General features: G+C 47.8%; 3 protein-coding genes and 1 long non-coding RNA gene across 13 annotated transcripts; 2 read left to right on the top strand and 2 right to left on the bottom strand.

The window, feature by feature from the left end:
- Positions 1–61: 61 nt before the first annotated feature.
- BYSL (bystin like) lies at positions 62–2,455 on the bottom strand. The gene is made up of 6 exons (XM_015885192.2): positions 2,024–2,455; positions 1,804–1,942; positions 1,463–1,596; positions 1,116–1,276; positions 808–910; positions 62–676 (listed from the first exon to the last, which is right to left on the bottom strand). The coding sequence occupies exons 1-6, from the start codon at positions 2,407–2,409 to the stop codon at positions 328–330; spliced, it is 1,272 nt and encodes a 423-aa protein (XP_015740678.1). The 5' UTR covers positions 2,410–2,455; the 3' UTR covers positions 62–327.
- Positions 2,408–5,317, top strand: MED20 (mediator complex subunit 20). The gene is made up of 5 exons (XM_015885101.1): positions 2,408–2,517; positions 2,662–2,813; positions 2,978–3,231; positions 4,144–4,341; positions 5,147–5,317. The coding sequence occupies exons 1-5, from the start codon at positions 2,408–2,410 to the stop codon at positions 5,315–5,317; spliced, it is 885 nt and encodes a 294-aa protein (XP_015740587.1).
- On the top strand, positions 5,234–26,809 carry USP49 (ubiquitin specific peptidase 49). Of its 10 annotated transcripts, XM_032449313.1 has the most exons (10): positions 8,932–9,044; positions 10,381–10,469; positions 12,270–12,353; positions 15,931–16,075; positions 17,008–18,418; positions 19,735–19,939; positions 20,530–20,638; positions 20,875–21,080; positions 21,907–22,049; positions 22,185–26,809. In XM_032449313.1, exons 5-10 carry the CDS (start codon positions 17,036–17,038, stop codon positions 22,272–22,274), a joined length of 2,136 nt encoding a protein of 711 aa, XP_032305204.1. In that variant the 5' UTR covers positions 8,932–9,044; positions 10,381–10,469; positions 12,270–12,353; positions 15,931–16,075; positions 17,008–17,035; the 3' UTR covers positions 22,275–26,809. The 10 variants fall into 10 exon arrangements, with proteins under 10 accessions (XP_032305203.1, XP_015740684.1, XP_032305209.1 ...); XM_032449312.1 differs by lacking the exons at positions 8,932–9,044; positions 10,381–10,469 and adding an exon at positions 5,234–5,322; XM_032449317.1 differs by lacking the exons at positions 8,932–9,044; positions 10,381–10,469 and adding an exon at positions 5,663–6,801.
- Positions 8,106–10,760, bottom strand: LOC116654428. The gene is made up of 2 exons (XR_004309672.1): positions 10,559–10,760; positions 8,106–9,388 (listed from the first exon to the last, which is right to left on the bottom strand). It is a non-coding gene; the product is annotated as an uncharacterized LOC116654428 (long non-coding RNA).
- Positions 26,810–27,431: the final 622 nt, after the last annotated feature.

The raw sequence follows: 27,431 nt of genomic DNA, 5'->3' as shown, positions 1-27,431 counted from the left end.
AGGGGAGGGGGACAGGGCAGGACGATGCACGGATGCAGCCACACAAAGATGCAACTGCAGGTCAGAGCTGCTCCAGGAAGGACCCAGCACGGGCTTTATTTTCCAGAACAGGAGCAGGACAAGCCCTACTGCTGTCCTGGGTGCCAGGGCTGTAGGGCTGCCCTGACACAAGCAGCGCAGGGAGCCCAGCCCAGCCCCGTGGTTACAGCACCATGAGCAGTGGGATCCCAGGGCTGGATGCTCCCAGACCCCTGGACGTGCTGCTCCCAGCTGTGCAGCAGCCCCCAGGAGCCAGGCCAGGCTGTGGTGCTTCCTTCCTTCCTCCCCTCACTCCATCACTGCCGGCTCCTGCCCCTCCACGTCCCGTGTCTTGGAGTTCACCAGCTCCCTGCGGATCTCGGCTGAGATCTGTGGGTGGCTGTGGAACTTGAGCAGCTCGAGCAGAGCTTCCTTCTGCTCCGAGGACAGGTCCTCCTTGTAGCGCTGGGCAAGAGCCAGGAAGCTCTGGTGCCACAGCACGGGCAGCGTGCGCTGGTCTGTGCGGAAGGCCAAGAAATGGAAGACCAGGGCATCCACCACACGGAACGGCAGCGCGTACTTCTTGTCGATGAGCAGCCGCAGGAAGATACTGTTGGCACCGTTATATGGCATCTCAGCAATCTTCAGCATGGCTGCACTGTGGGGACAAGGGGAGCAGCAGGTGAGGGCAGGGCACAAAAAGGACGGCTTTGAATCAGCCCTGAGCAAAGCTCCCCCACTCTGAGCTGTTGGATGGGCTGAGGGGCAGTGACTGCCCCAGTGCATTACCTGGAGTGCAGGACAGGGATGGAGCACTTGGTGAGGATGCTGCCGATGATAATGGCCTCCCGCAGTGTGCAGGTCCCCGATTCACACAGGGGGATGAGGATCCCTGTGGGGAGAGAAGAGCTGGGCACCACTGGTCATTGCAGCAGGCAGAGCTGTGGGGTGTGAGGCTCAATCTCTGCTCTCTCAGGGCACATTTAACCCAAGGAAATAACATCTCTGCATCATGGGCACCTTTCCACCTTCCTCCCCCTGCCCTGCCCTGCAGCAGGTTCCCAGGGGTGGAGTGCAGCCCTGCAGGGAGCCCCTACCTTTGAACCAGGCTCCTGGCTTGAACAGAGCCTTCTTCAAAGCCATGTAGAGGTGGAAGTTGAGGCGCTTATACTCAGCGATATCATCTCTGACCCGTGGCAGCAGCACCAGGTTGTAGAACCTCTGGGCCATCCTCTCCTTCAGGTTGGATGAAAATATCCTGTGAAATGCAAAGCATGAAGAGTGAGCTGTGACTCCAGAGCCATCCACCCCCAGCATCAGGATCCCCTCTGCTCCACAGGCACAGGGCAGGAGGAGCAGCTGTAGGACACACGATGGTATTTTGTCCATCTCGTTCCATTACAAGGAGAAAACAACAGCTCAGAGCACACTGAGCTGGTCCCACCTCGTGGCCTGGTACATCGCTGCTGCCGTCCACGTCTCGGGCTCCGTGATGTAGAGGATCTGCTCCCAGTTGGACAGGGCAGGAATGATTTTAAATGCCTTGGGGAGCTTCCCACTCCTGTATTTGGACAGCACCTTCAATGGAAGCAGAGGGGGAAGGGTTTGTCTCAAGGCTGTAAGCAACCTGTCTGCTCCCTGTGCAGCTCCACTGCGTGTGCTCACACAGCACGTATGTGCTCACAACACCCGAGGGACACAGCAGTGCTGTCTGCACTGCTCCGCCGGGAGCTGGGGGGTCCCACAAAGGTGTGTGTGGGGCCGGGGGGGCCGCAGTGCCCTCACCTCTCTGACGCCTCTGTACACCTCTATCACGCGGGGGTCGAGCTGGGGCATGGGGCGGCCCGACAGCTCGGACAGCGCCGTCTGCACCTCCGTCTGCTTCTCCGTGATCTTCTCCATGATCACATCCGCCAGCGTCCGCCTGGGGGGGCGGCAGGGGTCGGTGATGGGGAACCGGAGCTCCCCGTCCACCCCCCGCCCATTCCCACCCCTCCTCCGGTACCTGAGCGGCGCCGCGCGGTTCATGAACATCTCCAGGGCCTTCTCGTCCTCGGGATCCACCTGCACGTCCCCCCCGCCGCCCGTCCCGTCCCACTCCGCCGCCCGCTGCAGTGACGGCCACTCCTCGTCCTCATCGTCCTCCTCCGACCCGCGCCCGCTCGGGGCTGTCGGTGCGGGCGCCCCGGGGCCGTGCTCGGCCTCCAGCTCCTCCTGCTGCCTCCGGGCCTCCCGCAGGATGCGCCGGGACAACCGCGGCCCCACGTATCCGCCGTCCCGTTCCTCCGCATCGCGCCCCGCGTCCCGCGCCCGCCGGTTCCGCACCGTGGGGGCCGCAGCCCGCAGGATCTGCTCGTGCAGCGGCTCCGCCACACGCGCCGCCTTCGGCATGGCCGCAACAGCGACACGCGATCAGACGCGCCGGCGCCAGCACGGCCAGCCCCGCCCCTTCCGGTACCGGCACCGCCACTGCCGGGACGGAGCCATGGGGGTGACCTGGTGAGGGGCCGGTGGGGATGGGGTGATGGATGGGGTGATGGATGGGGTGATGGATGGGGTGATGGGGTGATGGGGTTGGGGCTGGGTTTGGGTTTGGGTTTTGTGGAGGCCCCGCGGCCATTTTTGCTGTTTGTCGCCCCGCAGCGTGACGCAGGTGCCCGTGTTGGAGGGTAAGAGCGTGCAGCAAACCGTGGAGCTGCTGAGCAAGAAGCTGGAGCTGCTGGGAGCCGAGAAACACGGAGCGTTCGGGGTGGACTGTGAGACGTATCACACGGCAGCCGCCATCAGCAGCCAAGGTGGGAACCCGGGGGGGGCGGGTGTAGTGCGGACATGGGGCATCTGCTGGGCTGGTCAGCATGGAGAGGAGAAGGCTGAGAGGGGCTGGGGGCGCTTATCAACCCATACGAATGTTTAAAGGGTGGGTGTCAAAGGAACGGGCCAAACGCTGCTTTTCTTTCAGGGCAGACGGGCAAACTGATGTACGTGATGCACAACTCCGAGTATCCCCTCAGCTGCTTCGCTCTGTTTGAAAACGGGCCCTGCCTGATCGCGGACGCCAACTTCGACACGTTGATGGTGAAGCTGAAGGGATTCTTCCAGAACGCCAAGGCAAACAAGATCGAGAGCCGGGGCACGCGGTACCAGTACTGCGACTTCCTGGTCAAGGTGGGAACCGTCACCATGGGCCCCAGCGCCCGCGGGATATCCGTGGAGGTGAGAATCACCTTTAAGGGTATGAAATCCAGGGCAGGGAAATCCCATGTTGGAGGCTTGGCTAGAAACCTTGAGTCCCCATCCCTTCCATGTATCATCTGTGTTACTCGTTGCTGGCAGGTTGTATTAATGCATTCAATGCCCTCCTGCTGCAGCTTTGGCTCTAAAGCTGCTTTCTCCTGGTCACAGAGCTCTGTGCTGTCAGTGCTGCCCCAGATCTGAGATGAGGTGCTGAAAGGTCTTGTAAAATCTGAGCATGTGTTTCCCTAAACACACAAATCCTATTAACTGGTCTGTAATTAATAATGATGGCGCATCTACCCAGGCAGGTGTTCCGAGCTAACAGGGATGGGATTGAGAAATGCCTTGGTTTTGCTTCATAAGAATAAACACAGATGTAGTGGTGCGAGCTGCTGCTGAGCTGGGGTTAAAGAGAAGCTTGTTTTACCCTAAGCTTGAGTCCAGGACCAGATTTTCCTGGCAGTCCGGCTGCTTCTGCTTTGGTTTAGTAGGTTGTTTTCTGGGTGTCCATTAGTACATAATCCCTGGTCTGGAACCGCAAGTCCTTAAATCCCAAGGCTTTATCATCACACATCTGAGAGATGTCGTGGCCACACAGGCTGTTAACAGCGACTCTTGGGAGAGAAGTTTGTCGTTGGATTTCCACTGCTGGGGGTTTAAAATGACGGATGAACCTAAAGGGGAAATTTCCCTTTCTTGTTCTTCTCTTTTGAGGAGCTGGTTTGCACATTCCCTGTGTGTCCTGTTCACATGTTTGTCCTTCTGCTGTTATGTGCTCAATGTTCTCAATTGAAAAGCACTGTTATCCCTCTGCAGTGCAGTACAGAGGAGGTGTTTGCTGGCTTCAAACTCTTGATGCATATCTCATTTAGGGCTGTTTTTTGTTGCCAGGTGGAGTATTGCCCCTGTGTGATCGCCAACGACTGCTGGAACCTGCTGATGGAGTTCATGCAGAGCTTCATGGGCAGCCACACTCCCGGCATCCCGACTGTGTTTGGCACCAAACACGACAGCGTCTACAGCCCCGCGGACACGATGGTTCAGTACATGGAGCTGTTCAACAAGATCCGCAAGCAGCAGCAGGTGCCGGTAGCAGGGATCAGGTGAAGGGACTCGTGGAGCTCAATGTGCAGCAGCTGCAGGTCGGGGTCCGTCCAAAGAGCAGCTCTGCAGCCAGAACAAGGCACTGAATAACTGTGATGTCAGCAGCTCTGGGAGGAGCCGGTTGCTGAGCCGTCATCAATGGCAGCATCACCATGAGGGAACTGCACGAGGAATCGTGTGCCGAGTTCCTGCAGCTCCCGGTGGGGTCCATGTGCATTGACTGCACTGTGCCTGTTGGTTTCCAGGTGCTGGTTTCGGGCTGTGGCTGTAAAAACAAACCCTGGATTTGGTTGGGTCGCGATTTCAGTTGTTTCACTTTTTAATAAGGTTAAAAACAAAGAGTTTCCTTTCAATGACCATTTTAGTGACGCTGAACATTGTGACGCTTTACTCATTCCCTAAGGTTGGTCTTAAAGATGTAAAACATGCTGGGATCCCTGCAGACCTCACTGCCCCCCCCCCCCCCCCCCCCCCCCCCCATGGCCCCGTTATCGCCGCGCTGCCCCTTTAAGATCCCTTTGTCTGCTCCATCCCTATTGACCCTCAACTTCAGCCGGGATTCACAAAGCCCGCTACGTCACCGCCCGGGGCCGGGCCCAGCCGCTCCCCGCCCCTTAACGCTGCCTCCCGCTACGCAACCGTGAGCCGTTCAGGAGCGCCCCCTAGCGGCTGCGCAAAGCTCGTAAGCTCCGCCAGACCTCCGATTACTACGGCGCTAGCTACGCAAACAGCGTCCACTCGAGCGCCTTTAGCGCCGTTAGCTCCAGAGACGGTTACGGAATTGGCGTAGGCGGTGGAAGTGAATGGGGAACGGGGAGGGGGGCGGGGCGAGCGCGTTGTGTGGCGCGCCCTCCGACCAATGGCGGTGAGGGGCGGGGCGCGGCGGGCGGCCAATGGGCGGGGAGGGGGCGTGTCCCGCGGCGCGGCGGGGTCTCCCGGCGGTGACAGCTCGTGTCGGTGATGGCGGTAAATAAAGGGAGGGGGGGGGGGGGGGGGGAACCACGGGGCTGTGGGAGGGTCCGACCCACACACGGTGCCCGATGCGCTGCGGGGGGCGGGAACTGCGGGACGGGCCGGAACACGGCGGGGGGGGCAACGGGGGGGGGTTACCTGCTGTGGGGAACCGGGAATGAGGGCAGGAACCGGCCGGGGGGCGAGAGGCCTTTTGGTGTGACAGGGGGGGAACTAGAGCGGACAGGAACGGGAACAGAAGAACTTTGTGTGTGGGGGCCCGGGGAGAGAGTGGGGGGGGTGAGGGGTGTATGGGGGGATGTGGGGATATGGGAGATATGGGGGATATGGGGTGTAGGGGGGCGGCGTTGCCTCGTGTTGCCGGCCGTCTCGCTGGGCCCGCGGGGTCGGGGCCGCCAAGATCCCGGCTCAGTTCGGTCCCGCTGAGGCTCCGTTCCCCGCCTCGGAGCTGCTGCCCGTCGGGTCGGGTCGGTTCCGGGCCCTGGGCCGGGCTCGCTGCGCTGTTGCCGGTACCGCAGCGCTCGGACACTCGTTTCCCCGCGTGTCCCTTCGTGTGAGGGCGGTTCTGACAGCGCCGCGTTCGGGGCCTTTTGCTGTTGCACAAGTTGTGTTTGTTCCCAGTTGATGCTCTTTATCCAGCAGCAGCGCGTTGTAATCGGGGCTTTATTCAGCTGTTGCGCATCCACACGTCGTTGCTTTAGAGTTAAAGGTCGTTGCAGCGGTTGCGGAGCTGCCGACACGCCGGGCTGAGCCCCGCGATGTGCTCAGCAGCTCCCGGGAGAACAAAGTCCCGCTCAGCCGGGGCCGTTGGTGCCGCTCGGGGGTGGCAGCTCGGAGCGGCTCCTGCTGCAGCTCCTCGTCATCTCACGTTTGGGGTCCATAACTTGCTTGTTGTCCTTCCCTGGCCGTGTCTGGCCGCTGACTTTGCTTCCTTCCTTGCTAAAATGCACTTCGTTGCTGGCTGCTTCCTTTAAATGGTTGGTTGGTTCTCAGCACTTACAGAGGAGCTACAAGTACTTCGGTGGTGGCAGAAGCGCCGTGTTACAGAATCCATCTTGTAAGGTCTTATTTTAATCAGCTTCAGGGCTTCTTTCGGTAGTGCTGAGTCCTTCCCCCTCTGTCCTCCTCTCCCCTCTGCTTTGATATCAATTTATGTCTTAGGACCTCTGCTAGGAGTCACGAAGTTTAGCGTAGCTGTGTTCTCACCATCAGAGGAGCTTCACATTCAGATCAGCTGGAGATGGAACTGCTTGAGGATTCGGCTTCTGTCGCACAAGATGTGCAGACACAAATTCTTTCACGTGCACTTTTGGTTTGAGGAAGTAGTGAAGGTTTCTGGAGCTGCCCTGAGTCAGAGCAGAACTCAGGGCTTCTGTCTTCAAGCTGCTCGATAGAAAGGAACAGAGAGATGCTGAGATCAGTGGTTTGAGAAATCTCACCCGTAACGCCATTGAGATTAAATGGGAGAAAAAGGTGAGTCCCATAGTAACAGCTTTGAGCTTGTTGTGCTGTGAAGGACTTGCTGCCTGGGAGCTCAATGCTGAGAGTTCTGTGAGAACTTTGGTGCAGCGCCGCTGTGGTTTTCACCCTGAATGTTCCATCAGTGCTTTGGGTTGGGGCTCTGGGGGTGGTTGGGTTTTTTTTCCCCTCCCTATTGTGGGGATTGAAACCTCCAGAGCCGCTCTGGTCTCTTGTGTTAATTGCTCTGTGTGTGAACTCTGCACCTTCCCTGAGCGCTTCAGCACAAGCAGCAGAGCTGAGCTGGGCAGCACGAACCCCCCACGGCTCCCTTCAGTGGAACACCATCCTCGTTAGCACGAAGCCCTTAATGAACAATTGCTCTGGAGCACATGAGCTGCGCTAAGCAATTTCAATACATATGTATATTTAAGTGGGAAATCGGTATATTCCTAACATCCAACGCATAAACCAGAATGTGCTGCTTGTTTCTTCCTGCTTGTGTGCACCGCTGCCACTCTCCACTTCTGAGATCAAAGATGGCTCTGGTGATGCTGCTGAGCCGTGCACAGCTTTGCCACCACTGGCATTTATGGCCCCACAGCACAAACAGCCCCTGCACTGAGGGACAGGAGGCAGAAACCCAGGCTGAGTTCTGAGCGTCATCAAGGAGTGATTCCTCCGTGGTCTAAAGCAAGTTTGTGGTATGTCTGCAGCGAGTGGTTCCTATTGCAGCATACTGAGCACAATGCAAATTAAATGCTCTTTATTGCACTGTTTTCTGCTGCTTTTGAAGGATCTCCCTCTACCCCCCCCCCCATGCTGTTGCAAAGTGATTTAGTACCATAGGTAGAAACAAAGAAAACTTGGCTGCTTTGTGCTAAGTGTTGTTAATTAGCTGACAGTAATGAGCTGATGTTAACTGTTACACCTCCAGTGCACGACAAAGATGGGTTTGAAGCCAGCAGACTTGGGTGGAAGGGATGCTTCAAAAGGAAGCTCACAAGGCAAGTTCCTGCAGTCGGGCAGCTCCATTGCTATGCTGCCCTTTTTGGAAGCTCCCTGAGAAAGCAGCAGCACAACATGGGCTGTTACTGAGGCCCTTTCCTTGTCCCACTGCTTTGCTGTGTGGTTCAGCTGCGTTTTCAGGTGAAGAAGAACATTGGAATACGTGGATGTGAGGGCTCGAAGTTGTTATGAGCACATTTGAAATGTATCTGGTGTAACACGGTGGTGGTGACAAATGTGTGGTCACAATACAGAGATGTGTTTTCAAAAGGCTGCTTAACTAAGGGAAAAAAAGCACATCTGCAGGCAAATTGGAACTGCTAAATAACACACTCCATTTATTTCTTCTGGCACACCTCAGTGTGCAGTATATATCACAAACCCTTTTACACCCCCAACTAAGTGTACTGGGAAAGAAACTTTCTTTTTTTTCTTGCTGTGTGAACCCAGTGCTGGATCTGAAAGAACCAGTTTAATGGAGAAAAGCTTCAGTGCATTGATGTTCTTTTCAGTCAAACCATGGAAGATCAAGCCAAGAGTTATGGGCCGCAGCTGCGTTCCTCCATTGAGACCTTCTATAGGACATCAGCTGAGCTGATTAAGAAATGGTGACCACAGCTGTGTGCCCTTATTCACTCTGAAATGCAAATCCGTCCCCTTGATTGAGAAGCATTGCATTGCAACCATATTTTCCCATTCACTTTCAGTGGGCGGCTTGGATTTGGTTAAGAAATACTGTCCTGTAATTACATTCTGCCTCTCTCTGGTGCTGTGAAAAGCCTATGAAGACAATTTGAGGTTTTGGACTTTAAATGGAAGTGGTGAGGAAGAGGGATCTGCAGCCTGTCTGGGTGGGTGTGCAGGGGGAGAAGCACTAACAGGGTGCCTTAAGAAGGGCACTCAGTGCTGGGTTGTGTTTCTGTGCTGCTGCTTTGATCCCTGGTTTCCTGGAGGAGAGCAGTGGCTGAGCTGGGCTCCATTCAGATGATTCATGATACGCGTGCTTTCCTTATATTCCAATAGCAGAACTGTATGTTGGATTAAATCCTTTCCTTCCTGCAGAGTGTGGGGCCGGGCTTGTCTCTCTGCTGACGCTGAAGCCAACTTCACCAACACACTTTGGAACATCACCTTGTGTTGCACATTCAGTGTGTTCCGGCCGAATAACAGGTGCCTCGTGTGGAGAGAATCACACAGATGTGTGGCTGACCCTTAACTCGAGCATTATCCGCGTAAACATCAAAGTGCAGGTGATCAGAACAAGTAATTTGTTCATATATTGCACTTCAGGTTTGGTGTGGATGCTTCCCCCCTCCCCTGTGTGCAGGTCTGTATAGCTCTGTCACATGGGGACCTCGTGGCTTTTTTGGCTAATTAGGGGTTTGCTTTTCTATTCGCTGTGTGGTTTTTGTTGCTTGGCTTTGGAGCTGGCAGTAGCTGGTGGATTTTCTGGGTTCCAAGCGTGGATTGGAGCAGCCCACGTGGGTCGGTGCGTGTCTGTGCAGGTGTGAAGCTGCAGCTCCTGGTGCTGGGATGGCGGCTGGATTGGGGTGAGCTGGAAGGGCCTGATGGTGAATCCTGGAGCTTGGATTGTCTGGGAAGAAAAAGAAAAGCTCATCAGCCGATGGGGATGGATTGGTAGTTGGCTTTGGGGAGGGAATGCAGGGTGCTCTGTTTGTAGCTCATCAGTGTGTGAGTGCACCATCCAAGTGCAGCATTACAGTCTCACAGGAGCGATGCCGTCAGCTTTTCCTCCCAGTGACCTTCATTAGTGGTTACTGGACCTTTTGGTTTCTTAGGGCAACTTTTTCCTTCCTCACTGCCCCTTCCCCTGCTCCCGTCTTGGAAATGCAGAGCACAAAAGCACTGCAGTGAGGCAGCTCAATGCACCGAGCTGTCAGCTGTGCCAATTAAATGGAAGTCATCACTAAATATCAGACCAGGTGCATGGGAAGGCTGCTGCTGGCCTTGCTTGCTGTGAGGGGAGCAGGAGGAGGCCCGGTGGTGTGACCTTGCACAGGTAGCAGCTGCTCATCATGCTGCCCTCCCTGCTGGGTGTGCAGGGGAGCTGCTGGCTGGAGCTCTCAGGTGTTACATGTGCAACGTTTTGTGTACAAATAAGCCCCGCTGAAATACACACTTGATGTGTTCAGCAGAGAGGAGCTGCAGCTTCTTGCTGCGTGCCAGCGCTTTGCTTCCAGGCTCTGTAGCATCGGCCGTATCTTCTGCAGCTTGAGCAATGTGCTGGGAACAAAAGCGCCGTGCTGAGCACAAAGAGCAGCTCGCTCTGGAAAGCTGCTTCTCCCCGAGGAGAACAAAGTTTGGGGTTTTTTTGTCTGTTTGTTTTTTTCACTCATGCGCCTGCACACAAACATGGAAAAAATGTGTTTTAATTGAGGATGGGGGGGTTATTCTGGGCTTAAAGCAGTATGAATTATTTCAGGGGAAGAAAATCCACATAGAACTCTGCTGCTCTTTTAAAAAAGAAAAACCACCCAAAGAAATGAAAGCAGCCAACTGTTTGTGTGCAGGGCTGGGGGAAAGAGCCCTCAGCCTGGATTTAATGATGTTTAATCATTCTTTCAGAAATACAAAGGAGGTACTAAAAGCTGTTCAGCTGAGCTTTAGAGAACTAATAGCTATAACTCAGATTCAGAAGTGATTTAGTTCCAGAGGTAAGTCTATAATCCTACCAGCCATGAGTTAATCTGTCATCAGACTAAGGCTAGAAGCAAATCTATTTAACTAAGAATAGTTAATTCACCTGAATGTGCGCCATGAGGACCCTTCTCCCAGCCGTGACTTTGTCTGGCAGGGGATGACGATAGCTGCTGTTTGTCAAAGGCAGACGGAAAAACTCCATTGGGATTTTGTGCTGTGGAGTCTGAGCATTTCTGGTTCCTTTCGGATGCCGCAGAAATGAGCGAGTCCCTGAATGTGAGGGATGGTCTCCTGGTTATTGTGAGGTTGGAAGGTTCTAAGAACGGCTTTTTGGGATGGTAGTGTCCAAACCAAACCCACCTCTCCCTCTTGCCTTTTCTTCTTGTCCTTTTGTTGTTTCACCTCATAACAAATTGATATGATGGTCTCTGACCTCAGAGTAAGATAATGTACTAAAATAACAGATGCTGGCGAATTGGGCCTCGGCTGATCTTAAATTCTGTGAGAAGATTACCAGTCTGATAGTTTGCAAATCAGGTTCTTGTTCCCTTATTCTGCCATGGGAGAGTAATGGCGCTGCTCCTCAGACATTGCCTGCTGCCCAATGGCTTCAGCCAGTTCAAGACTCATAGCACACGCACGAGGCACAATCCCATTAGGAATGGGCACAAAAAGCTTGAAACCCTCCGTTATTTCTGTCTTGTTTTAACCTCCGTTGTTTGGATGTCTCAAAGTGGAGCCCCACAAAATGTGGCTGTGGAATGCTGTACTTCTATTTAATGCTATTTGCCTATTCATTACGGCCGTGGAGATAATAAGCCACAGCCTGCTGGGGTTGTCTTGTTCTTTATTGCTTCAGTAGATGGCACTGACATGTTCATTTGACTGATTGCTTTCTGTGTTGTATCAGCTGCGATGTTGTTTTAGATTAGTTAATAGTCTGTCTAAGATTTTGCCAAGATGAATAGGAATTGGAACGGGGGGAGGAAGAGCAGCGGAGGACTACCCATAACTTACAAGTATTCACTGCCCGCTGTTATCCGTCTTTGTGTCTATCACAAAGAGATTCTCGGAGGGACTGTTAGTCTGAATGCGAGGGCTGCTCCATTGATCTCTGCTGCAGCCGTGGGGTTCATGTGTGAGCAGTGCCAAGAGAATTCTCAGATGTGCTGGGGCTGTAAAACTTCACTGTGTACCTGCAGGACAGCGCTGGGCTCTGCTTTGCTTTGTTGGCGTTGGGTGTGTTTTGCTACCAACAACTGTCAGGTTTTGTGACAGATGGGGGGAACGGAGCGAGGTGCACAGGTCAGGATGCAGCCTGCTCTGACCTTGTTAATAAAGCTCTTTGCCTGCGGTGGGAAATTGATTGTGCTGATATTATTGTGAAGGTGGGCAGAATTTGGGTAGAATTTTCCCTATAAAAGCTCTAATGCGGTTCTGAAGTATTTGTAAAATATAATGTCTGAACTACTACTATTGTAATGACTATCAACCTCGACTCTGAATGTATTGCTTACATCAGAGCGGGACCAATGTGATATACACAGTGTATTAACTTCATGGTCAAGAGAAATAATGGCTTCTGCTTTCTGGAAGCAAACAAAACAAACAGGGCAGCTTTTTTGACTGTGCTGTTGCAGGCCGTGATGAAAAGGAGTGCTAAGGTGGGGAAAGAGGGCACACGGGAGAATGGCTGTTTGTCTGTCTCCTGTTTCCTGCCTTGTTAGGCCACGTTACAAGTTAACAGTGCTCGTTTTGCTTCTTTAACTTGGTTAGTTATTCAGTCATAACGTTCCTTGTTTGTTTGTGTGCAGGTCCTGCCCTGTGGATTCGTAAGCACATGCTTTGTCCGTCTGAGCAGCATCACTGAACGTCCGTCCTTGCTGAGCTGGTCAATGGTAAGTCAAGGCAGCAGGAGCACTGCTCATTTTACATCAATTATAACTCTATTTTGCCTTTTTTTTCCCCCACAATTTTTAGTGTTTTTTACAGGAGTGATGTTCAGGGACAAATATGTACCAAATTCAAACTGCTCTGCTGTGCCACTCTGATGCTGTCAGCAATTAAGGAAATGGAATTAACTGTAAATTCATGGGGTCTATGAAGCTGGTTGCCTGGCTCATAAAGTGAAATTATTATTTGATACTGGGCAGCTGGCATCTACGGCCAGAGTCTCCTAATGCAAAACATTTTTCATGTTTTATTCTGATAATTCAGCCTGTGTGTCTTTGCTGCAATTGCTTTGGGCTCACACAGATGTAACACCCAGTGGAATTGAGGCGCTGCCTCTTGGCCTTGTTGACTGTTTCACTAAGAGTAGAGGAAATATTGTGGGTGGTTTTAAAGCAGAGCGCCTCTTTTATACAGTATATCTGTCTTGTGTTTCCCACCTTGTATTTTTTCTTCCTGTTTGATTTAAGGTGACTGTAAAGAATAAACATCTATCTTGAACCCGAGTTTGAGATGTGATCCTACTATGAAAAATAGCAGGGGTGCTGGGGGCATTCCCTGAGATCACAGTCACTTAGTTTTGTTCATCTCTGGCACTTGGACAGGAAGCAGTGTGTATTTGGCTTAATAAGAACATTCATTTCATCTTCTAATATTTTCTCTTAAATATTCATCTTTAAAATATTTCACATTTTGAAAGCTCTTTCATTACAATTTGTCTGGCTGAGGAGTTTAAACAGCAGCGCAAATTGTCTGGTTCCTGAAGAGGACTCTGAAATGCTTTGGGAACTGAAGGAATTAATCTTCTCTTTGCCTTCTTGTGATAATTTTCAAACCATAAATTGCCGGTTATGTTCCTAGTGAATGCTAAACTGTATTTGGTTGAAGGGAGTCTTTATTAGGAATGTTTTCTCATTGTTGCTCCTTTCCTGGGAAAGCTTTGAGTGCTGAATGGAATACGGCTTTAACTATTTCTGTGATGAACATTCCCAGGAGAGGAAAGAATGAATGAATTTAAGGATCATTGAGCCTGAGCTTCTCACCTGTCTTTGAAGGATGACTTCCAGACTGCAGTGAAGGATTTGGTGTTGGTGTTCCAGGCTTTTATTTATCCTGGATCCATTGGACAAATGGATGGTGTGTCTGATTTCCACACCATTCGTGACCCAAAACCTTTTCTGTTCTATGAGCGTTTGTATAGAAAAAGAAAGTAGTGAACGTCAACAGATCTGTACAGATGTCTTCAATCAGTTTCCAAATGTGTAACAACGGTACAAAGGAAAATAATAAAGTCCTGTGTTTTATCTTAACACTCCTTCAGTGTTAAAATTGGCTTTGCTGCATTTGATTATTGAGATTCTTATAGGATCTTGCCTTAAGTTTTCCCAGGATTGAGCCACACAGGTAAAGAAAGCAGAGTCTGACTTTGTGCTTAAAGACTGGAACTAATTTGCAAAGTAAAAACCTTTCAGGCTGTCTCTAGAACATTCCTGGTAGGCCGTTAAGGGCTGCTTGATTGTATGCAATGCCTCCAATATTCTCAGGCTTCACCCCCCCCCATCTTGTGCAACAGCACACAGGTTCTAACTCATCTTCCTGTTTTCCTCTTATCATTGCTTTTTAATTTCCCCTGCCAGTTTGTTGTCTTTATTCTCTCTGGTAGTTTGTTTACCTACGTGAAGCAGAGGAACAAATTTAGTCGTTAATTTGCCCTTAATTATCTGCGTGTGCCTTTCCCTGACTTTACTCAGTTGGTTGGTGGTGTGGTTGGTTTCCTTGTAGCCTGTTACCCAGCTGAAACTAGCAACATATCTGTTTTTTTGGTGATTTTTTTTGCCGCCCCTTGGAAATTGAGAATGAGTGCAGTGCTCTTTGAAAATATTGAGTCCTGAGACCTCGCAGCGCTGGTGAGTGTCTGTGTTTGGCAGCTGCTTCATCTGTCTCTAAAAAACATCATTCAGAAAGCCCATCTTTTCTTTCCTGGTACAAAAACTGGATGTGCTGGTGAGACTCAAGGGTTAAATTCCCAACACTGTCGCATATGGCAGTGAACAGAATCACAGATGTTGATGATACAACATAATTAGTATTCTTTTATGTAAATGAAGGCTGTCAATGTTACCATAGTGTCTATACTCTTTCAAGCTGGAATCTACGCGATGCCACTTGGTCTCTCCAAGACTAGACAGGATTATTCCACAATTTTCTATCAGGAATTGAGTGGAAAAATAAAGAAAAGGGAAAGGAGGGAAGAAGGGGAGAGGAAGGTGAGAAGGAACGTCTCTGTTTGGAAGGAGGAGCCCAAAGCTGCCCTTTTGTTTACTGTAGGATTTCCAAAAGTGTCTTTTCAGGTCCTGGAATTTGTGAGAGAACGAATCTGTGAGCTGCTTTGGAGGGACAGCTGAAGTGGTTCAGGCACCGCAGAGTTGCTGCATTGGAATTAATTCTGAAGTGGCCGCTTGTGCTTTAATCTGAAGTAGAGGAGAGTTAAAGAATAAAAGGCCTTTGTGGTACATAGCTTCATTTGTCTTTTTCTTTAGCAGATTTTGTCTTTAGCAGCAGCATCACTGGAAAAAGACTGCAATTGAGGTAAATGTGCATCATTTTAGGTCCCCTAAAAATAAGTCATCTTAGCCTGGTCGGGCAGGTTTTCTATGTACCACTCACAGGCGATTGTTATTTATTCCATGGCTTTCAGAAAGTGCTGTTTCCTTTGTTATATTAAACCCTGTCCCTCAGAAAGTGATTTTTTATTTTTTTAAAACTAAGCATTCTCTCCGCCAGATCTGACACCATCTGTGACATCTGTAACCACCTTGTGTTTGTTATTGCTGTCCCTCCTCTCAGTACTGTGCATATTGCAGTTCTGTAGCCACAGAGGCATAAACAAGCTAATTTAGTCTCTCTTGGATTATTACAACAGATACTTTTTTTTCCCCAATCTTTTTTGCCTTTGGCAAACTGCAGGTTTTTCCAATCTGTCTTTCCCATGTAGTTCTTGTTTTGTTGCAGTTCACTCTTGAAAACCATTCATTACTTCATTTCTGGTTTTGTTTGACAAATCATCCAGAGATGAAATTTAACTCAGGAAAGATTCCATCCCCCCCACTGCTCTCCCTCCTCCTACTTTCACAAAGTCACCAAAGCAGCCAAAATTGAAGCCATCACAGGAGGTGCACGTTTTTGTTCCATGTTTTTGCTCAGATTTTTCCTCTGCCATATGTTGGGTCACCCACTACAAAAGGCTGACGACGAAGAGGCTACATGTGATCAGCAGATTTATAGATGATCAGAAATGAAAACAGAAAAACAAAATTCCTGAGGGCCTCTTCCATGTGAAATTTCTTAACATCTGCATGCTTGGGTTCCTAAGTGCATTCGTGCTCGGACTTCCAGATAACTCTGTTCTCTGGGATAAACGTGTTCTCTGCAGTAGCTCTTATGCTGAGGGGATTAATTCTGTTCAAAGCAGCCTTGCTGGCTTTCATAGTTTATGTGCATCATGAGAATATTCTCTCTCTCCAGGGCTTTGAAGCTGCGCTTCCTTAGAATGAAGACTTAAGTAGTAATTAAATTCTCGAAGAACCGCCAGGACTCCTTTGAATGAAATGGGGATGTTCCAGGCTCTGAGCATTGCGTTGGGGAGGAAGGAATGTTTCAACGTGACTCAGTGAGTACTGTGTGCGAGTGAGTGGGGCTGGGTGCTGCTTTGGTGCTCCGGTCACTTTCAGTTGTGATGGGACGTCAGACTGCACAAAGCACCATCGCCGTGCTGGGAGCTCTGCTTTGCTGCTTTGCCTGTGCTCCTCGTAAGACTGAATCTCTCTTATAAAACACAGAGGACATGGAGTGAAAGCTTTTTCACAGTACAGCTATGGTTGTGATACCCAGTTTTGAATTCTCTTCTGATACAATATATTAATTTAGTAAATCAGCTTTTTCTGTTTGTGTGTTTGTGCACAAATTTACTTGTGCAGCCATTCTGTTAGGTAATCCGTTACTGTAACAAGTTGTTACATATTCCATCTTTTGCCTGTGCTTATTAGTTTTAAGCATTAAAATATTTTGGAAAGTGAGGGGAAGTCAGAGAACTTGGAGGCAGAATGTAGAGCCTGCGGAGCTGTGGGTTGCATATAGACTGGTTCTGGATATGACGAGTGTCTGATATTTTCATGGCTTCCATGGAAAGCTGTAACCTTAGTTCGGTTTCTGATGACATGCATTGGAATTCCAAATTCATTTCATATGTATCAATTTCCAGAGGGCAGCTGAAGATCAAACGAGTGTGTGTGGACTGAATTAATCTTTTTCTCTCTGGAAGGAAGGCACGCAGTTTGAGTAGGGCGTCCTGGCAGCTGTCTGGGCCATCCTTAGCACACAGACAGTTCGGTTCTGTACAGCTGGTCAGTCCGATATTTTTTTGCTGGTAATGAAAACTTCATTTAAAGAAGTTGTGCATGAAAATGATGTAGTTGGTTGAAGGAAAGCTGAGTGGAATGATGCAACATCTGTATATTTGTAGGTCTTTACATCTGGTACAAAAGAGATCGTTTGAGATGTGTTGTGGCTCTGAGATTTATTTCTTTCTTTTTGCCTTACAAGGTCAAAGCAGCGAAGACTTCTGTAAGAGATGGATAGATGCAAACATGTTGGGCGGTTACGACTCGCCCAGGACCATTCTATCCTGAACCCGCAGAAGTGGCACTGCATGGACTGCCAGACGACTGAATCAATCTGGGCTTGTCTGAAGTGCTCCCATGTAGCCTGTGGGAGGTACATGGAGGAGCATGCACTTAAACACTTTGAAGAAACCAGACATCCACTGGCAATGGAAGTTAATGATCTGTATGTATTTTGTTACCTTTGTGAAGATTATGTCTTGAACGATAACCCGGAGGGTGACTTGAAATTGCTGAGAAGTTCTCTGTCAGCAATTAGAAGTAAAAAACATGATCCGTCAACAAGAAGTGGGAGGACATTGCGATCCATGAGTTTGGGAGAGGATGTGTGCGGCCATCAGAGGACCCCTCAGGGACAATCTCAAATGCTTACAGCTCTCTGGCACAGGCGCCAGTCTTTGCTTGCCAAAGCATTGCGGACCTGGTTTGGTAAGAGCTCCAGAGGGCAGCTGAAGTTAAAACAAAAGAAACAGATGGAGGAATTGGAGAAGAAGAAGGAGGCAGCTCGGCAGCGACGGCAGGAGATGAAGAGGCAGCTTCTGGAGGAGCTGGCAAACACTCCTCCGAGGAAGAGTGCGAGGCTGCTGTCACACGTGCACAGAGAGAACTTGATTCCAAGGAAATTCAGGGAGGTGGCGACCGCTTCCCCTACCTCAAGGCAGATGCAGAGCAGCAGATTCAATCAGTTTTATTCAATCCGACGTAAGCCTCTGATGACTCCCGGGGTGACGGGTCTAAGGAACCTGGGAAACACATGTTACATGAACTCTATTCTGCAAGTGCTGAGTCACCTCCAGAAATTTAGAGAATGTTTTTTGACTCTTGATCTCTGTGAAACAGAAGAACTCTTGGCCAAAACTGTGAACGGGAAGTCTAGGTTGCCTGGCAGGTTGGCAAATGGATCTGCTGCTAATGAGTCAGGGAGGACTGACAAAGTGGGATCGTACGGCACGCAGAGCTTGCCAGCTGGCTTAAATGGCAGCTCCTCAATAAGCAGGAGTTTAGAACTTATCCAACCCAAGGAACCGCGTTCAAAGCACATCTCCCTCTGTCACGAATTGCACACCCTCTTCAGAGTGATGTGGTCTGGCAAGTGGGCGCTTGTGTCCCCGTTTGCCATGCTGCACTCTGTGTGGAGTCTGATCCCAGCGTTCCGAGGTTATGATCAGCAGGACGCTCAGGAATTCCTATGTGAGCTGTTGGATAAAGTGCAGCAGGAGCTGGAATCAGAAGGAACAAAGCGTAGGATCCTCATCCCTTTCTCGCAGAGGAAACTCACCAAGCAGGTCCTGAAGGTGGTAAACACCATTTTTCACGGGCAGTTGCTTAGTCAGGTACGCACCTGGTTTTGCACAGAAATCAATTGGAGCTGTTAGCACCGAGAAGCAAAGGTTTTGTTCCTTCAAAAACCACCAGATACTGAGAGGAATTGATGGGGAGTGCCTTCTGAGAATGAAAACTGCTTAATTGCTGTGTAGGTTCTCAGGGTTTTCAATGCTTAACATATGTTTCTGCAGCAGCTAAAAGCACCCACATTGTCACACTGCTTGGTCTCATATTCCTGTGCCATTGCCTTGTCTGGGACACATTGTGCTCACAAAGCTGACCCTGCAAGCACAGTGTGTCTGAAAGTTCTCAACCACTTTTGCTTTTCAGGAGAAATGAATGTGTGCAAAACTTGATGCTTCAGGGCTTGCAAGGTCAGACCGCGAGGCGCATTATGTAGGTGCGATCTCATTAGTATTTATGCAGTCTTTTCTAGTGCCAGTCTTCCTAAGCTTACCACTCATAAGAACTTCCGTGCACATTAAATATTGAAAGGTGTATTTTTCAAGTTAAAGCTTTTGTTTTTTTAGGGAAGATGCTTGAAGTCGTGCTTCATCTGAATCATCTTTGCTTTGCATGAAATTCTTGTGTGGTTCTTAACCAAACATTCTTTGTTCAGCTCTGTCTCTTGGCTCTGGAGTTGTGTTGTATCCAAGGTCAGTGTTTCTAGGTGGACTCTGTTAACGGTGTGAAGATGTTCACAGATCAGTGTAATTTATCTGTTATTACTATACGCTATAAATAACTGGATAAGCTATTTATTTAACTTACGTAACTTGGATACAGACACTGTGTTTAATTTTAACCCCTCTAAGACTTCCTTATCTACTCTGACACCACATTGAAGTCACTGATGCTTTCAGTGGATGGAGTTGGCTGGAAAGCCAGTGCCAAGCTGGGAGCTGACTTTCTGGTGGATTGCTTTCCTAAGAATGCAAAGTCTGAGTCTGCTTTCTGGTTTTGTTGCCTCTTCATCTTCTCACTTGTTGCCTCTGAGTTTAGTTGAGAATGTTTCTGCTGTTCACACTAAGAGTTCTCCAGGATGACTTGAGAAAACAAGTGCTTTTGCACTGTGTCCTTTTGTACTCCAGTCATGAATAAATTTTGCATGGTTAGCAGGTAAAACATGCAAGGAAAATAGAGAAACAGTGGAAGAAAGTGGCACGATAAATGCAAACGTTTACTGGTTGTGGTTCCAAACTGTTTGTTGCCCAGCTGTGAAGTCATGTCGTGCCTGTGTTACACCTGTAGTGGTGAATGTAAATACCTTTCTGCGACTGTCCATGTGCATAACTTCATCTGTGTATGAACGTTTGATTCCCAGGTCACCTGTATAACATGCAACTACAAATCCAACACAGTTGAGCCCTTCTGGGATCTTTCCCTGGAGTTTCCTGAGCGCTATCACTGTATTGAGAAAGGGATCATCCCTGTTACCCAGACAGAGTGCATGCTGACGGAAATGTTGGCCAAGTTCACAGAAACTGAAGCTCTGGAAGGGAGGATATATGCGTGCGACCAATGCAACAGTAAGTCCAGAGCTGCTACTGGCTTTGCCAGTTAGAATCACCTTGTTTTCCACATGAGGGGTTACTGCTATATGTTTTGTCTTGAGAACCAATACATATATTGCTGTTGATGCTGTTTCCCAAAATGTTAGGGAATAATCATTCTCTTAGATGTTCTTAAAACAAAGGCAAGTACAGTTCTGATTCTCAAATAATGTTTGCAGAGTGTCAGTACAGGCAAGTATGGCTTTCACCTTAACTCAGTTTTCTGTAGTTCCTTGTGAACATCAGAGTTAAATGGCTACAGAAACATTAACCAGCTGAAAACAAAACAAAGGCAAAGGCAAACAGCCTGCATCTAAGTGCCAAAAACTATTGGGGGCACTGCTTGTCAGACGTGATAGAGGAGGAGCAACCCATCTGCTCCAACCTGGTGCGGTGAGATGCAGAAATCTAATTAGCAGGTACATTGCCTATTGGAAGCTCTGACAGCCACCTGTCTTCCTCATGGTGTAGTCATATGTTTGGTGTCCTGGAAAGAGTGATCACTGGGAAGAGAAACCTCCTTCTCTTTTCTTCAGTTTCTGCTTTTTTTTTTTTCCCCCCCATAGGCAAACGCCGAAAGTCCTCTCCCAAACCTCTTGTTCTGAGCGAAGCTAAAAAGCAGTTAATGATCTACAGGCTACCTCAGGTCCTCCGACTGCACCTTAAACGATTCAGGTGAGTGGGGCAGCACGGTGAGGTGCCAGGCAGACAGATTCTGTCCTCTGGGGGAGAAGTGGTGAGCTGGCCCCTCAGCTTCACTCACACTGTGAGCAATGTGTGCCTATAAATGTTGTTGAAGGAAAACTCCTCAAACTGTGCTGCAGTGCTCCTGAGTCCATATTCCATTCCTGCAGCCCTCTGCCACTGCCCAGAAAGATTCAGAGCCTTTGATGATGCTCTTATTTTTGCAGGTGGTCTGAACGCAATCACCGTGAGAAGATTGGGGTCCATGTCCTCTTTGACCAGGTACTAAACATGGAACCTTACTGCTGCAGGGACTCTCTCTCCTCTCTTGACAAAGAGACCTTTGTCTATGACCTCTCCGCTGTGGTGATGCATCATGGTAAAGGGTTTGGCTCAGGACACTACACAGCATATTGCTACAACACAGAGGGAGGTGCGTGTGCCTTATTACAGGGAAACAAATACAAGAAATCTGTGTTTTATTCCATAGATGTAGTGTATTGTAAAGCTTCGTGATCAAGGTTGTTCAGAAACAAATTTCCTGACATTCAGTAGTTTGTTTCCCAGAGTGTGTTACTAGGAGCACGTTTTCTTTCTCCTTTATTTTATGGTGTGTGTATAAAGACCTCAGATTGCTGCTTTTTGCTTTGTGGCGCTTTGGGATGCCTTTTATTGCTCACTGTTAACAGCATGAATGCTTCATTTTCTCACGGGATGTAAGTCTGAAGCTAATCCAGCTGGGTCTTTTCTCAGCATCCTTGGGATGGTGAGATAAACAGAAAGTGTTTTGAAACTGGACAGGAACTATTCATGAATAACATCCTCAGGGTTTATGTGAATTTCCAGCAGTCTCTTTCTTCAACTGAATCAGCATTGATTCTGCCTTTTAACTGATGGAGAAAGAGGTACAAATTGGCTTTCTCCAGGGAATTCTTATTTTCCTAATTGAGTTTTGGGTCCATTGTATGCAATTGGTTAAATCATCATTTGGTATTTGTCAACCATGTTAGCAGTACAGAAATGGTAAAATGTTTTTCGTATTAGAAACTCCTTTTGAAGGTTTCCCTATGGGAAAAGGCAGAGGGAAGTGCCGCTGACATCCTCTATCTGGACTTCAGTAAGGCCTTTGACATCGTCCTCTGCAACATCCTTCTCTCCAGATTGGAAAGATATGGATTTGATGCATGGACAATTTAATGGAACTGGTTAGGGGATCGTACCTAGAGTCCTAATGTCTTCTTTCTCACTTTGATTCCTAGGCTTTTGGGTCCACTGCAATGACTCCAAACTGAATGTATGTAGCGTGGAGGAGGTGTGCAAAACCCAGGCCTACATTCTATTTTACACTCAAAGAACCGTGCAGGACAAAGCAAGAATCTCAGAAAAACAACTCCAAGCTCAGGTGCTGTCCAAAAATACTGATAAAGACAGAAGACTGACGTTCTCTTGATGGGAAGCTCTATAACTCAATCAACAGTCTCTTGTTTGTTTGTTTTTGCTTTTTAAACCATTGGTGTTCACATCTTTCCTATTGTAGGGAAAAGGGCTGGCTGCAGGAAGGGGATCAGATGGTGTTTGTTGCCCAGGAATGGAGAAGTGTATCAAGCTGTGCAATTCTGATGCGTAACATTGTAGTCAGAAACTTGTTTCTAAAACAACATTGTTAAACTACTGGAAGAATTTGATGCTTTGTATCGTTGGTCTCATAATTGAGTTCAGTGTTTAAGAAAGGAGCACAACCAAGAAATAGAAGCATTCAGCTGGCATCCAGAAATCTGCAGTACCTGATAAACCTCTGGAAGGATCAGGTATAGTACCTTCCCTTTAGGATTTCTACCCAGGTATTTCTTTTATGGTTGTTGAGTAGTTGGAGCTGGCTGCCCTAAAAGCCCGTCTTGCTGAATAAGTGTTTGACATTCAACAACAGGAAGAAATGTTCCCCAGCCCTCAGCTATCTCTGTGGTACCGATTCCTTTGCCCTCAGATAAGGGCAAACAAATGGCTGGCAATTTCTGTCAACAGCTCTTTTTCTCAGTGTTACTGGGACTGGATGCACACTTGATAGTCTGTTCTCTAGGCTGAACTGAACTGGCAGCTAAATTCACTAGGAATGTAATTCTGGAAACAGTTCTGCTCTGGAGAATGTTTTTTGTTTTATTTTTTAAAACAAATTAAAAAAACCAAACACCTGTAATAGAGCAGGAACGTACCTGTGTGATCAGAGTCATATCTGTTTGCACTGGCAGCAGAAATGAAGCCTACACTGCGTGTTTCTGCTGGCATAACTCTGCTGATCGGGGTTAGAAAGAAGTGAAAACCCTGACCTGCACAGCTGTGACAGCAGAAGCAGCCACTGGGAGGCAACTTACACTGGCAAATGAGCACTTTGTTTTGTTTTCCAAGGGAATAGTGTGGAGGTAACATCACAGCAGTCAGAGTCAGAGCTAAGTGCTGTTAACTGCTCCTATAGTGGCAATGCTGACAAACTCTGGTTGTCACAGGAGGCCCAGAATGGCTGAAGGCAGTGAGGCTGTGCAGATGCAATGGGTAGAGTTTAACCTGTGAAGCTGTTATTCCTGCTGGGTCATAAAGGGAAGGAATTAAGTTAACTGTCGTATTCCTCAGTGAGTTTGAAAAACTACAGGAATGCGTCTGTCTGTGAGTATCTTAATTACAGAATATAGGGCTCTAATTGACTATTTCTGGTCAGTTCTCAGCCTTCAGTTGGACCTCAGGAATTTTTATAATTTGGGGTTTGGCTGCTCATGTTTCTTATTGTCATCAAATCTGAATATGTGACTGCAAACATACGTGTTGTATTTCAGTCTTGTTGGTTCTTTTTTTCCTCTTTCCTGAAGCAGCTATGAGTTGAAGTATGCGGTTCTTCAAACACTTGATCCCATGTTCAGGTAGGGGAGCTGGGACCATGTTTTTCTTCCCCTTCCTACTTTTATCCTGGCTGGCACTGGCCCATCAGACACAAACTGACAGCTGTGCATTATTGTTGGAGAGGGCAAAGAGGAAAATCCCCTAAACACAATTCCTCTTTTTTCACTGCTGCTACTTCAACTTTTGATTTCCTGTTCTATGGGCACTTCAGCTGCTGTTAATCACTTTAGTCATGCAGAGATGAGCAGTGCAAACAAGAAACTCCTCTTTTGTTAGAGCACAGCGCCGCTCTATGTCTCCTCTGTCCATAAAGAACCCATTTCCTCTATGTCTGAGCAACATGCCACTTTTTGAGCCTACGCAAACTGATTTTTTAGCGATGAAGGTAGTTTGAGTTTATATACTTGCTTTGTTTTGTGGGTTTTTTGTTTGTTTGTTTTTAGACTTGTTTAGACAGTCCTAAAGGAACAAATTAAAAGGTTTTAATTCTGTTTCTGTGAATGTTGCATGGTCTGGAAAGATTTCCTGTGAATACTTGCATATGTATTTACTAGGTAGCCTTTTTTTATGCTACTAGTAAATAAAATAGATTATAATGCTATAGGCCAGACTGAGATGCAACAGAAATGTGACCCGGCTTAATGCAGGGGAAGCTGGTCTGGCTTCAGCACAGGCAGAAGTTGACATTCATTAAAGAATGAAAATGAAATGCTTGTGGTGTTCAGATCTGTGCTGCAATCTTGGTTAGAGCAGAGTACGTGCTTTGTGAAGACTACGTGTCTCAGAAGGAAAATGAAAGGAAAAAAAACATTCAGTGTTGCCTTCTTCATCTCAGAGGTGTGAGGGAAAATAGAGCAGTCATGGTTTGCTGTGACTGCCAAATACTGTGATCGCATTCTGCAGCCCTTACTGTGCTGTTCCTGTTTGTATGAAGATTGATTGTTGTTACTGTAGTGAGTCGAGACTCTTTGCTGTGAATGCTCATCTTTTGACTGAGTGTTTTGCATTAATATTTGTATTCAGGTAGAAATATGGTTGTCATGTGAATTGACCAGATTACGGAGGGGAGTGGGAGCAGCACCGTTAGCCATGGGTACAGCTGGTTACCCAGACTGTGTAGTGTTTGCTGTTGACATCTTTTGACATTAGTGACTTCTCCATGTGACATTAGCCTCGTTGCACTGAGATGTGGAGATACTGCAGTAAGATAAATATTGCCCTGATAGGGAAGGAACGAATTATACTTCAAAGTAAACTTGCTTTTTCCAGCACTGTGAGGTTTCTGTGATATTTAGCTTTTATTTGGAAGCGATAGCGTATAGCATTTTTTTATGCTGTTTGGTTTATATTTGTCTGCTGTAGGCATCTTTATATAAGCATAGCTCAATGTCCCTGCCATGGTGGACACTGTTCTATAGTGTCTTGTTTGCCAGAAATTAGAATTGGAAATTACCTCTTTACATTAATAAGACAACATCCAACTTCCAATTACTGTGAAGCCCACTGAAGTGAATGCCTGCCCAAGGGCAGCCTGCAATGCAAGCTCTGTCCCTCCTTTAATGGTGTGGCTTGAAATCCTGCTCCAATCCAGGTGTGTATTTAGAATAATTCCAAATGTAGGCTTTACCCTTATGAGCACCTAAGCAACTGATACAATTTAACTCAGGTGTGGAGGTCGTGCTTTGGAGTCCCAGGCTCAGTGTCTGCAGGATTAGAACCTTTGTTTTGGTTGAACTGGGAGTGGAATTTGTTTCTGTACATGCAGGCACACCTGTACTGAGCTTTCAGTCACTGAACAAGAAGCCAGCTGCCTTGAGAGATGCTTAGAGCAAGTGTGAGGCTCCTGGCACTGTGCAGGTTGCTGTTTGAAGGCAAAGTAAACCACAGGGCACTTGCAGGCTGTCAGGCTTGTGAGTACGCAGCCCTTTGCACAGAACTGTTCCCAGCATAACCTTATTCTCTTCAACTTGTATGTAAACTGGTGTTAATTTTGCGCTTTTAAGAATGAAGAATTTTAATGTATTCATGGCCAGGTAGGGTACAACATTGGCTGTAGTTATTGGGAAATACTTTATGCCTCTACCAAGCTAGTTGCATAAATTTGCCTTTGTTACCCCTTTACTGCCTGCATGTCCAAGTTAAACTATGCATACAGCAAAAACAGCTTCTCTGCAAAGCAATAGGGGAAAAAACAAAACAAAACAACTTTTCTTCCCTGCTATTTCTAACCAGAACAATTCTCTGGTCTGGCTTTGAAGTTGTCGATATGAAGCAGCAAACAGAATAATGTGCATTAAGTGTTTGACGTCAAACTTTTCTGGGTGGCAGTGTCACCCCCATTTCCTTAGGGGATTCCAGCCATTCTTTTTCAGTGCAGGAATGTAATTGGAAACAGTAAAAGCACAGAGTGCATCCTATGGACTCACTATCAGAAGTTATTTTTGCTTCTAAAAGGCAAAAGACATCTTCCTTATATCCAACCTAAACCTCTTCTCTCTTAGTTTGAGACCATTTCCCCTTGTCCTGTCACAGCCCCTGTTAAGGAGTCTGTCCCCTTCCTTCTTACAGCCCCTTCAGATACTGAAATATGTCTTGGTGGTAATTTAGACACGCTCACATTGATTCTAACATCCCCAGGCCTGACTGTGCTTAAATGCACCCTCACAAAACTTTGGCTACTGCCAGATCCCCCAGGATAAGCTGCAGTGGAAATAACAGTACTGCACAGTGAGAAATACTTACGGAGGAGACAATAGGCAGAGATTAGTTTTACCTTCCAATACAATTTAGTGAGCTAATTTTGTATGATTCCTTAGATTTGGTGCCTTGTATCCAATAACATTTTGAATGGGACAGGAACACTGGGAAATAAGTCCTGACCGAAGCAGCAGATTTGTGTTTTTATAAGTATTTTCAGCATCGCTGCCATCTTCACATTTCACGCTCCATTGGGAGTTTTTGGTAGAGGAGCTGTTCCTTTGGAAGGGGCCTCCTGTCCCAAATCTAGGTTTGAATGTGAAATCTCAATTAAGTGGTATCTTTCTCATGTCCATTACATTAATATTGATACCTGTTTATTGCAGATGGGAATGTGAAGCATTCTAACATGCTTTTGAATTTTGAAAACCACAGCATAGACTGAATGATCAAAAGCTGAATGTGTTAAGTCGCCTGTACTGATTTGTGATTATCTGTCTTAGTTGATTTAAGGGGTTTGCCTTTAGGCCACTCCTGATGTGCTTATTTTATTTTAAATGACTCTCTGTGTGTGAATGGGTTCCACTTGTTTAAAGAACTTTGCATGGTGGGCCGAAATAGTTTTGAGAGATCTGATAGTCTTAGTAATGCAGTTTGCAATGTATGTGTCCAGAGGGGGGAGGGGAAGGAAGTAGAGAGAGGAGGAAAAAGCAAAGAAGACAAGACCAGCCCAATGGGCCCAAGATTGACTTTTAACCACTGCTATTTGTTCTGAGCACAGTGAAGTGCTGTGCGAATTTTGTGCAGGCAGGGGATGGGGAAGGAGAAAGGGAGGATGAAACAACTGTGAAAATAAAGCCAAGCTGAGCACAGCAGTGATCTACTTCCAGTAGAGATAGGAAGCACTTGATTTGGTGACCTTATGTGTCAGAGGATCATTTATTTTGTAGGCAGAGACATTAATGAAATCCAAACGCAGTCTCATTAGCTGCAGACTGGGGTAAAGATTTCTCCTAGTGGTAATTTCATACTGGCAAACGAATGGTGCTTTTCCGTTAAATATTCCTAAGGAACAGGACCCCAGATTCTCAAGTTTTAAGAAGGAGCTGCCTTCTTAAAGCCCATCATGTCACTGTAAATGCTTGTGTAACTGGAAATGAAAAAAGAGATCATACAGTTGATGATTGAACACCATTTG

Source organism: Coturnix japonica, chromosome 26, assembly GCF_001577835.2.
Source record: "Coturnix japonica isolate 7356 chromosome 26, Coturnix japonica 2.1, whole genome shotgun sequence".
In the NCBI taxonomy this organism is placed as follows: Eukaryota; Metazoa; Chordata; class Aves; order Galliformes; family Phasianidae; genus Coturnix; species Coturnix japonica.
Note: the sequence above shows the minus strand (reverse complement) of the source record. Positions and strands in the feature narration are given on the sequence as shown.

Bases quoted from the DNA above. Each gene is read 5' to 3' on its own strand.
- BYSL (XM_015885192.2), bottom strand. From the start codon at position 2,409: ATGCCGAAGGCGGCGCGTGTGGCGGAGCCGCTGCACGAGCAGATCCTG. The intron at 1,597-1,803 runs GTGAGGGCACTG...CTTCCATTGAAG, and splicing joins TGTACAGAGGCGTCAGAGAG to GTGCTGTCCAAATACAGGAG. The intron at 911-1,115 runs GTAGGGGCTCCC...CTCTCCCCACAG, and splicing joins GCCAGGAGCCTGGTTCAAAG to GGATCCTCATCCCCCTGTGT.
- MED20 (XM_015885101.1), top strand. From the start codon at position 2,408: ATGGCCGCAACAGCGACACGCGATCAGACGCGCCGGCGCCAGCACGGC. The intron at 2,518-2,661 runs GTGAGGGGCCGG...GTCGCCCCGCAG, and splicing joins GGAGCCATGGGGGTGACCTG to CGTGACGCAGGTGCCCGTGT. The intron at 4,342-5,146 runs GTAGCAGGGATC...GAATTGGCGTAG, and splicing joins GCAAGCAGCAGCAGGTGCCG to GCGGTGGAAGTGAATGGGGA.
- USP49 (XM_032449312.1), top strand. From the start codon at position 17,036: ATGGATAGATGCAAACATGTTGGGCGGTTACGACTCGCCCAGGACCAT. The intron at 18,419-19,734 runs GTACGCACCTGG...TTTGATTCCCAG, and splicing joins ACGGGCAGTTGCTTAGTCAG to GTCACCTGTATAACATGCAA. The intron at 21,081-21,906 runs GTGCGTGTGCCT...TTTGATTCCTAG, and splicing joins TTGCTACAACACAGAGGGAG to GCTTTTGGGTCCACTGCAAT.